This window comes from Acomys minous (genome assembly GCF_964271855.1).
Source record: "Acomys minous genome assembly, chromosome: 9".
NCBI classification, from domain to species: Eukaryota; Metazoa; Chordata; class Mammalia; order Rodentia; family Muridae; genus Acomys; species Acomys minous.
The window spans coordinates 83878542-83889405 of record NC_140490.1 but is presented as its reverse complement, the minus strand read 5'-3'; the positions used below and the strand labels follow the sequence as shown (position 1 = coordinate 83889405).

At 53.4% G+C, this 10864-nt stretch overlaps 1 protein-coding gene across 2 annotated transcripts; it reads right to left on the bottom strand.

Annotated features, from left to right (window-relative positions):
• Positions 1-3133: 3133 nt before the first annotated feature.
• On the bottom strand, positions 3134-9705 carry LOC311604950 (3-galactosyl-N-acetylglucosaminide 4-alpha-L-fucosyltransferase FUT3-like). Of its 2 annotated transcripts, XM_084795186.1 has the most exons (3): positions 9655-9704; positions 9461-9518; positions 3134-5357 (listed from the first exon to the last, which is right to left on the bottom strand). In XM_084795186.1, exon 3 carries the CDS (start codon positions 5337-5339, stop codon positions 4284-4286), a length of 1056 nt encoding a protein of 351 aa, XP_084651312.1. In that variant the 5' UTR covers positions 5340-5357; positions 9461-9518; positions 9655-9704; the 3' UTR covers positions 3134-4283. The 2 variants fall into 2 exon arrangements, with proteins under 2 accessions (XP_084651312.1, XP_084651311.1); XM_084795185.1 differs by lacking the exon at positions 9461-9518 and having other exon boundaries at positions 9655-9705.
• Positions 9706-10864: the final 1159 nt, after the last annotated feature.

The following is a 10864-nucleotide window of genomic DNA, read 5'->3' as shown; positions in this document are numbered from 1 at the left end:
CGTCGGTTTGTGCACATATGAGCACAGGTGCCCACAGAGAACAAAGGCGTTGGATCTCTGGAGTTACAGGTCGCTGTGAGCAGCTCAACTTGGCTACTGGGACCGAATTCAAGTGTGAGTGCTTAGCCTCTGACGTCTTAGTTTTGTTGGGTCTCTGTAGCCCAGGATGACCTTGAACTCCTGATCCTCCTCCAAATGCTGACATGATGGATGGGTACCACCATGCAAGATCTTTGTGAGTCTTTTCTGCTTGTTTTTGTTTTTGTTTTGATTTTGGTTTTGTGTGTGTGTGTGTGTGTGTGTGTGTGTGTGTGTGTGTGTGTGTGTGTTTTCAAGACAGGGTTTCTCTGTGTAGCCCTGGCTGTCCTGGCCTCACTTTGTAGACCAGGCTGGCCTCGAACTCACAGAGATCCGCCACCATGCCCAGCCTTTAAAAAAAAAAAAAGACATTGCATCTGTCTCTAATCAAGGCTAGACTCCAATCATGGGTCTCCTCCTGCCTCGGTCTCCCAAGTATTGGTATCCTGGGCATACCATTACAAGTCTTTACTCCCAGCACTCTGGAGGCAGAGGCAGGTGGATGTCTGTGAGTTTCAGGCCAGCTGGGACAATACAGTGAGTCCCCAAAGAAACAAATCAAGTGCTGAGCTGCCCAGGAGCACCACTGCACTCAGCTCTTTATAAAAAGTTAATAACCTACGGGTGTGCACGGTGTGGGACGTACTGAGGTCAGGGGTTAGCTCTGGGGAATCAGCTCACCTGTTCCACCTTCATGAGGGTCCAGGGATCTGACTCCGGTCCCCAGGCTGATACTGAAAGTGCCTTCACCCACTGACTCGCCTCTTGGTTTTGTGTGTGTGTTTGTTTCCGGTTTTTGGTTTTTGAAACAGGGTTACTCTGTGTATCCCTAGCTGTCCTAGCCTAGAACTCACTCTGTAGACCAGGCTGGATTTGAACTCACAGAGATATGCCTGCCTCTGCCATTTTTGGAGGGTATGGGGGGGGGAAAAGTGTCATTCCATTTGAAACTGTCCTTGGCTCTTTGATCCCAGCACTCGGGAGGCAGAGACAAGCAGATCGCTGTGAGTTCTAGGCCAGCCTTGTCTACAGAGTGAGTCCAGGACAGCCAGGGGTACACAGAGAAACCCTGTCTTGAAAAAAGCCAAAAAAAAAAAAAAAAAAAAAAAAAAAAAAAGAAAGAAAGAGAGAGAGAGAGAAAGAAAGAAACGAAGAAACAAAGAAAGAAAGAAACTGTCCTTGGCAAACTTCCACCCCCCAAATCCTCCTGCCTCAGTTTCTCAACTATCAGGGTGAGAGGCACAGAGGCATGTGCTACTGGGTCCCTGTATTTCTACAAAAGACCTAAGATCCTAAGGCTTCCTAGACTGCGAGATTGATGGGGAGCAGGGGCAACAGCAGTCAGATCCAAGGAGGTTGATATCAGGAATAGAGCGTAAGGAAGACTTAATTGGGGCGCGGGGGAGCGTCGTGCCCAGAAGGGCACATGCACACTGCAGTGGTGGGTAGGCTGGGATATGGGGATGTCCTCACCCCTGAATCCTGTCTCCCTCCTCTACTGCAAGGCACCCGGGATGAGACAGACCTTCGAGAACTTTCTCTGAGAGCTGGCTGAACCTGGAATTTGTGCTGTCGAATGTCAAGCAGCGTGGGCACGTGCAGGTCTGTGGGCTCCACTGGCGGTGCATGTGCAGGGAATAGGTGCACGTGAAGGCCGTCAGGATGAGTTTCCTTCCAGGATGTGCCAGACAGCGCCACAGTCGGGCCCATCTGCACATGCGTGCGTGCGGGCCATGCCCTCAGTCGAGGCTGCAGGACTTTCTCAAACACTGAACTCACGTGGAACGTGGGAGTCCCAGCTCTGCCATTGGGGAGTGGACCAATGGCAGAAGTGAGGCTTCCTAGTGTCCTGGGAGAAAGGGGAAAGCAGGGGGAAGGACAGAAGGCTGCAGAGATGGCTAAATGGGTGATGTGTTTGTTTTGAGAGCATGAGGGCCTGACTTGGATCCTCAGGGCTCTCGTGAAAAGCCGCAGGTGGTGACACAGGATGGCAGCTACAGGGCAGGGGGGTGGGGGACGCTTGGAGGGTTGGGATGGCAAGCCAGCATCCCGGAAGGAGAGAGCACCAGGTGCAGCCAGAGAGCAACCCAGAAAGCCAAGGCCATCAGCTTCTGCCCCAGCAGGGACCTGAAGGTGCATGCTCAGCTCTCTGTCTGTCTGTCTGTCTCTGACTTTCTCTGTCTCTGTCTCTGTCTCTCTCTGTCTGTCTCTGTCTCTGTCTCTGTCTCTCTGTCTCTCTCTCTTTTTCTGTCTCTGTCTCTCTGTCTCTGTCTCTCTGTCTCTCTCTCTCTCTCTCTCTCTCTGTCTCTCTCTCTCACGCACATGCACGCACGCACACACGGAAAGCTAGAGGAGAAAGATGGCTGAGGCGGGGTGCCTTAGCACACGCCTGTCACCCAAAAAATCGGTAGGCACAAGGATGGGGCGGGGGTGTTCATGGCCACACTTGGCTGCATTGCGACTTCTAGGCCCACCTGAGACCGTCCCAAAAGCAAACCCCAAGAAATAAAATATGCAGAGGCTTCAGCTATGGGTGACGAGTGAAAGTGGGCTGGACAGCAGAGGCTGTCCTCACCTGTGCTCATCCGAGCCACTCACGATGTGTTTACTTCCGGGTACATGGACGATACGGGCTTAGGGCACACGGATGGAGGCTGTAAGCCTGATGCTGTTGAGGAATCTGAGGTCTGGGAGGATCCCATACCCCTGCACCGGACCGGCTTCATGGGGCCCTGTCTATCTCCTTCCACTAGCTAAAAATACCCATTTCTCACTGCCCACCTCCCCGCGGGGACAGGTCTGGGGCGGGTGCCAGCCCCATCCAGCCCCGAGCCGGCGCCTGCCCAGCACGACTGGGTCCCCAAGGACTTGGGCCCTGTATCCTTAAAACGTTGGCTGGGTATGGATGGACAGAGCGTACTATGAGCTGGGGTGCCGGTGTCTCTGCCTTGGTGTCACCTCGATGCTTGGCAGGCCTGGACGGTGCCAGGCAGCATTGGCTTCCCAGAGATAGGAGTGGAGTGTGCCTGTGGGTCCCACAGGGAAACGTGTGGGGAAGGATGAAGCCACTTGGATCCCAGCTTGCTATGACCCTGGCATCTCCAGACACCCAAGATGGAGTTTTTAGTGGGTGTCTGTTCCTGTCCAGCTTGCCCCAGTGATCAGTGGGCTGAGGATTGACACATCACTGCACCCAGATCAACTCAGCGGGGCTTCCCAGGTTCCCTGCAGGGATTTGTGGTCCCAGCCCACGGGTGTTCGGGGTGGAAGGCAGGGACTGGGAGTTGGGGGGGTGAGGTGGGGGGATGGGGTGTGTGTTAGGACCAGGCTCCTAGCTGAGAGTCCGTCCAGCTCCCCACGGCCTTCCTGTGACACAAAGAGTGAGGAGAGATGGATTTCCCCGTTTGGTTTCACCTGAATCGGCTGACGGTGCTCCATGAGCCTTAGAAAACCCGTAGTGACTGTTCCTGGCCTCAGTTTCCCCAGTGTGGTCAGATCACAGAGACTCAGAGTTGCTCTGGGAGTCCAAAGCCATGCGTGCTCCCCTGAGAGTCCCTTGCCCAGGTGGGTGTATATCCCCCGCGCATGGGGAAACAGGCTCCCACCCAGGCCTGCGGGGACCTTGGCCGCCTGCCTCCGTCCCACTTCCAACATGCCAGCCGCAGAGGAGGGAGGAGCCCACCAGGAGATGGAAACGTAAACAGAGTCTCTCCCGCAGCCTCAGCTCTGCACCCAGGCTCGGGAGCCGCACAGGGCCACCCACAAGGCAGAGCGTCCCGATCACAAACACTCCCAATTTGTGTCCAAGTGTCACCAAGGGAAGAACACAAGGTCACCTTGGGTGAACTCATAGAATAAGGTCCCATGGTCAGCCATGACATAATCACAACCCCACCACCACCACAGGAGTTAGTGTGTCATAAACACTGCGAGCAGTTGAGGCCGACCCACCACCCACCATTAGGAGGACCCTGGGCAGGGTGTGTCAGGAGCAAGCTCCTTTGATGTGGCTCAGGGTTCTGGCTACTCACATCCCTCATGGGCAAAGTTCTAGGTAAAGGTCCCAGAGCCAAGGCTCCAAGCAACTGAGATGCCCAACTAGGGGTCCCAGATAAAGGAGGTGTCTCCAGGAGGTGTCACGGAGGGGCTCCAGACTATGACTTATGGGCAGGACACTCCTGACTGTCAGACCCCGGCTGGCTGCGTCACTGGAACCAAGAGGCCAAGCTGGGGACTGTCTGATACCTCCGGTTCCATTGCAGCTCCCTGCATGCCTTGCAGAATGTCAGGCCCATGCTCGACAAGCGAGGCCTGAGCGTCTTCCTCCAGCGGAAATAGCGCTGGTAGGCCAGGCTGTCGCTGCCCAGCTTCTGCAGGTACCGAGCCAGGTCCCCTGGGCTCTCGAAGTCATCCACATGAATGAAGGCATCAGGGGGCAGGAAGCGTTCATAGTTTTTCCTGCTTGGTCCCAGGACCACAGGCACGGCCCAGGCTTCCAGAGCATTCTTCCACAGCTTCTCCGTGATGTAATCCTGATGGAGGGAGTTCTCAAACGCCAGATAAAACTTGTATCTGGCCAGCGTCTCCAACATGTCGTCTTTGGAAAGCTGCATGTGTCCTTGTCCATATACATGCACCTGGAGGTGACTCCGAAGCTTTTGGTAATACAATACCCGGGCTGACGTGGAATTCCAGTTGGACACGACCCAGGCCACCAGGTCAGTCTTGGCCGAGAGGTTGACCTGGGTTTGGAGTGGAGGCTCCAGCCACGGCTCCAGCCAGCCATAGGGCGTGAAGATGTCAGAGTCCCTGCGATAGGACATGGTCAAGTTGAAGTAACCATCCAGGGCTGACAGGCTGGGGCAGTGGCTGGGAGACTCCATGCTGAACCACACCCAGGTCTGGCCCGGTGGCCTCGGCTGAGGTGGCAGCTGAGACCTGGGTTGGGTGCTGACTTCTCGGTGGTGGACGATGACCACATCTGCTTGGGGGTACACACTCTGGTTGGTGGTCAGCTGACAGTCGGCCGTGCCTGGGAGAATCTTGGAACAGGGAGACAGAGTCACTGGCTGGTGGAAGGGCCATGTCCACAGTAAGATGAGGAGAGGCCGGGGCCCTGGAGAGCTACGGGGAGTTGGAGGGCCAGTTTGGTCAAGGGATACTTGGGTGTAGAAAAAGAAACACAAAGCCACCAGCAGCTGCAGCAGCACCCCTGAGAGGCACAGGTGCCAAGGACACTGTGCCCTGGCTGCTTGGGTCATACCTATGGGCCAGTGAACCTAGGAAAGAGAGAGGAAGGTAGAACAGGTCACTGACTGATGACTGTTCAGTAGGAGCAGGAGGAGGTGCCAACATTAATATTCCCGGTCACTTGAGTTTTTCAGAAGAGTCTCATGTAGCCCAGGCTGGCCTCAAGTTGCCCGGTTGCTTAGGATGTCACTGAATGCTTTGCCTTTCCGGTCTCCCTCCCCCTGAGTGCTGGGGTGTCAGGCATGTCCACCACATCCAGCTAGATTTTGAGAGAAATTATTATTGGTTCCTTTATGACAGATGAGAGTACTCAGGGGACGTAACTAAAAGCAATGAACCAGAGACCCAAGGACCTGGCCCCTCGCTGCACCTCCTCCTTCCTGCTGAGAGAAATGACCCCTCCACTGGGCAGGAGTCTCCGGGAGACACTGTTCTCTGCTCCGCCCTGTGCTCCATCCTTTCCCTGACTCTCCTCCAATTTGAGGAACTATCAGAGCTGGGTAGAAAATATCACAGAAGTTTCTGGAGTTCTGATTCTAAGATTCTGGCAGGAAGGGATAAGATGCAGCCTTTTTTTTTTTTTTTTTGAGGTTGTATATGAGGAGGTCCCACGTTTACCCAGAAGGTGGAACTCAGTTTGGGGACCTTTGCTCTCACAGACTCACCATTTCTGATCCATGCAGTACTGGAACCATCCATCTCCTGTCTCAGAGACAGGCATGAATCTAGCCACGTACAGTCAAGAATCACTGATGACCCCGACCGACCTACCATTTCCCCACCCCTCCCCCAATCTCCTGCACTGACCAGGTGGCGCCCCAATCTACAGACAGCGCAGATCTATAGTCTGATGGTGAGGCCAGTCAACTAGGGGACCACAGAGCCCTTTCTTTTACTTTTATTCTTATTTTAATTTTTGAGACAGGGTTTCTCTTGTAGTCCTGGCTGTCCTGGACTCACTTTGTAGACCAGGCTGGCCTCAAACTGACAGCAATCTGCCTGCCTCTGCCTCCCGAGTGCTAGGATTAAAGGCGTGCGCCACCACCGCCCAGCCAGAGCCCTTTCAATATGGCTGTTAGGAGCCAAATGGGTCAATGCCACATGTCTCCGTCAATTGTTCTTTGGCCTCATATGTTGAGGTGGAGTCAAGAGCTCATGGTCCAGCTGACTGGAGTCCCAGGGATCCTCCTGTCTCCATGCCTCCAGCTCTGGGATTTGAGGCAGTGTACATGTGGATATGCAGGGTTTTTTTATGTGAGTGCTGGGGATTTGAACTCAGGTGTCCATTCCAGGGCATCGAGCACTTTACATTTAACCCCCCAGCCCGTATCTTTTGGAATTTTGAGACAGGGTTTTATGTAGCCCAGGCTGGCCTCAAACCCATAGTGATCTCCCTACCTCAGCCTCCCTGGGTGCTGTGGTGTTCCACCCTGCCTGGCTTAAGGGTCCTCTAAACCCTGACACTTGGGGCTGAGGATGACTGAGCTGTTAGAGCACTGGTTGCTCTTGCAGAGGACCCAGGTTCCTCCATTCCCTCACAAACACCTTAACTCCAGCTCCAGGGAACCAGCACCACCTTCTGGCCTCTTCAGGCTCTGCACTCATGCATGCAGGCACGCGAGCACATACACACACACACACACACACACACACACACACACACACGAATAAATAATAAAATACATGTGAAAACAAACAAGCAAACACAAAACCAGTAGGAACAAAAGAAAGAAAAAGAAGCACAGGTGCTGGGTGCAGCTGTCACAAGTTTTTCTTCCTTCTTCCTTTTCCTTGCAACTAAACCCGATGACTTGAGACCCATCCCTGGGTCCAACATGGCGGAAGGAGAGAAGCAACTCCTGCCAGTTGGCATCTGACCGCCACATACGGTCCATGGCATGTGTGGACACACAATAAATAAATTAATGTAAATTTTGAAAAAAAAAAAAAAAGGAGCGTGTATGAGCAAGTTAATAACTTCATCTGTGGGACTTGTGGGACTGTCATGGTGGGCCTGTTGGACTATTGTACAGTTTGAGGAGCTGAGAAAGTTCTGGAGACATATGGCCAGGCATGGCTGCCAGTAACAGCCTCGTCACCTACATCCTTTCTAATGCTTTCCTTTCCCTCTGTCAGGGCTAGAACCCCAGGGTTTGGGGCAAGTAAGGGGAATGGGCTGAGCCCTGCCCTCATCACTTCACTAGGGGATTCTAGGTAGGAACTCCACCCCTGACCACGCCCTCAGCCCCTCACTGGGGGATTCTAGGTGGGGCTCCACCTCTGGCCACGCCCCCAGCCCCTCACTGGGGGATTCTAGGCGGGAGCTCCACCCCTGACCACGCCCTCAGCCCCTCACTTGGGGATTCTAGGTGGAACTCCACCCCTGACCACGCCCTCAACCCCTCACTGGGGGATTCTAGGTGGGGCTCCACCCCTGACCACGCCCTCAACCCCTCACTTGGGGATTCTAGGTGGGGCTCCACCCCTGACCACGCCCCCAGCCCCTCACTGGGGGATTCTAGGCGGGAGCTCCACCCCTGACCACGCCCCCAGCCTCTCACTTATCCCAGAGTCCTCCTGTTTACATTCCATGCCCTATAAATTGAATCAAGCAGGTGGGTGGCATAAAGGACAAGTCTGGTGTTTAAACCTGGACTTCTCACAAGGTGTTTGGACAGAAAGAAGAAAGTAGCATGGCGAGTTGGCCCAGCCTTGGGTTTGGGTGGGTCCTCTCCTGTTACACACCGTTTGTTATTCAGTCCCATTATGTGCCTCAAGGAACAGACAGAATCAGGTTTTTACACCAATGTCACATGATCCTGGTCTGGGCAGCCCTACCCAGGTGGGAGTGATGGCTTCCACAAGTGATCTGAACAAAGAAGGGGGCCCATATCCCATCCACACCGACTCCACGATACTTTACCTAGAGGGATGGGGAAAGCCCACCTTCCTGGAATGGAACAAAACTCAGTTGACAAAAACCAAACAAACAAAGAACAAAAGAAGAAAAAATATTCCCAACCCGCAGCCTGGCAAGCTAACACACTTGTGATCCCAGCACTCTAGAGACACTGAGGCAGGAGGATGGAGCATTCAGGCTAACTTGGACCCCACCTCAAAACAAAGCAGAGGCCAAGATGTGGTGCTCAGTGGCAGCACTAACCTATCACACACGGAGCCCCAGGTTCTGTCCCCAAAGCTAGGCGTGGTGGCACTTATTGTCATCCAAGCATAGTGGAGGTAGAGGCAGAGTGATCAGGAGTTCAGGGTTATCCTTGGCTACCTAAGGAGTTTGAGGCCAGCCTGGGCTATGTGAGACCCAGAAGGAGGAGGAGGAGGGGCTGGAGGCTGGAGCGATGGCTCAGCAGGTAAGAGCACTGGCTGATCTTCCAGAGGTCCTGAGTTCAATTCCCAGCAACCATATGGTGGCTCACAACCATCTACAATGAGGTCTGATGCCCTCTCCCACTTCTGGTATGCATGAGGACAGTGTGCTCATATACATAAAATAAATAAATCTTTAAAGAAAAGAAGAAGAAGGAGGAGGAGGAGGAGGAGAAGGAGAAAAGACAAAACAGGAACAGTCTGGTTTTGTCTCTTTTTGGTGTGTGAGAGCATGACCTGGGCCAAGGGCTCACCTGGGGGCTGTATGCTTTCCAGGCCAGCCCTGGGTCAGCACAAGGTTTAAACTCTGACTCCATCCCTGGAAAGTCAAGGAGATTCTTCCCACTCCACAAGCCCAGATCCACCCAAGCCTCTGTGACGTGCCTGCCCACGGACACAGGCTCTGCTGGGTCTGGTCCGGGGCACTCTGCAATCAGTCCTAGACCAGCCCAGGCTGCAACAGGAATTTAAAAAAAAAACAAAAACAAAAACAGGCATGGTGGCGCACGCCTTTAATCCCAGCACTCGGAAGGCAGAGGCAGGCGGATCACTGTGAGTTCGAAGCCAGCCTGGTCTACAAAGTGAGCCCAGGACAGCCAAGGCTACACAGAGAAGTGAAAAAAATAAAATAGAATAAAAAAATAAAAGCAAGGGTAGATTAGAGGAAGGACAGGTTGAAATGGTCTTTCCCAAGAGAGGTGTTCCTCCAGAGTAAAGCAAGGAAAACTGTCCTCCCAGGCGACCTTACCTGGAGCAGGTGACTGGGACTGCAGAGCCTGTGGCACCAGCTACCTTCCCAGGGAACCCTGACAAAAGGAAGACGGAAGTACACCGCAACCTTATCCTTTATGCTTCCTCCAGGTGACCCAACCCACTGTCAAAACTGATCCAGCCACACACGTCAGCCTCTGGAAAGATAGCACCCTGAATTCAAAGTCCTACCTCTGCCTTTAGCTGAGGCTGCATGGCTTAGACTACTTACGGTTCCTTGGCTGGATGAAAAAGAGGGAGGCTGGAAGCCTGTGCAAAGGCTGTGAGGAAAAAAAGAGTCCAAAGTGCTTTTAGTAACTGTGGCAGTGTGATGAAAGTGGATCTCCAGTTGATGCGGAAGCCAGAGGGTCACACAAAGTCACCCTCTAGCACAGAGCAATCCAGAAGCCGGGAAGTGGGGGGCGCATCAGGATGAGCACATGGGTCTGTGGCTTGCATCTCTCTTCCAAGCAGAGGAGATGTGTTTGTGAGTGTAAAACCACTGTTTTCTTTCTTTTTTTTTTTTTTTTTTTTTTTTTTTTTGGTTTTTCGAGACAGGGTCTCTCTGTGTAGCCTTGACTGTCCTGGACTCACTTTGTAGACCAGGCTGGCCTCGAACTCATAGCGATCTGCCGGCCTCTGCCTCCCGAGTGCTGGGATTAAAGGCGTGCGCCACCACGCCCGGCCCCACTGTTTTCTTCTGTGAGCTCTCCTGGCTACTTATTTCCTCTCCTGGTGTATAGAGAATGTTCTGGAAGGCTGGTTTCGGAACCAGAATCTGTCTCATCTTGGGGATGGAAACTGCAGGCAGATGTTTCTGTTCTACCAAGTGTCTCTGATTTGTGTCACTGGTAGTCCCTATGTGCCATGTTGATGGGCATCCTGGGGAAAGTGAAGAAAGTGCCCACTCTCTGTGTGTCTGAGTTTGTCTGTGACTAGTCAGACAAAATGATTTCTGTGCATGGGTTGTCAGTCTTAATGTCACTGTGCCCTAGGCCTGTGGCCAAGCGTGGGGTGGGTGAGCTTTGGACTCTGTGCAGCCTCCATGTGCAGGAGCCTCTTCCAGGAAGCCACCCCAGGTTAACTCCCCTGTCCTTCCGGCCGGATCAGGATCCTCTTTCCAGCACGGCCTGCTTCTCCTGGCTGGATTGCTGCCTGAGGACAGAAATGTTAGAATGAGACAGAAGGGCTGAAAACATGTTGGATTATATTTCACAGAATAAAATGAATCCTAAAAGCAGGTCTCCAGTGGAGGCCCTTGGGGCTCTTATCACTTAATGCGGCCCTGTCATCTGGCGGTATGCGGGGTTGTGGCTTTGAGCCTGACTTTTGGTCACTGAGTCAGCCAGAGCTGGGCTCAGTTTCCCACTTCTATAGCACAGCTCGCTGACCCGTAGTCCAG

What these genes read in the sequence shown, in the direction of transcription:
- LOC311604950 (XM_084795185.1), bottom strand. Translation starts at nt 9,678, where the DNA reads ATGCAGCCTCAGCTAAAGGCAGAG. An exon ending in AGCCTCAGCTAAAGGCAGAG is followed by an intron (nt 5,358 to 9,654) that starts GTAGGACTTTGA and finishes TCTCTTTCCTAG; the next exon opens with GTTCACTGGCCCATAGGTAT.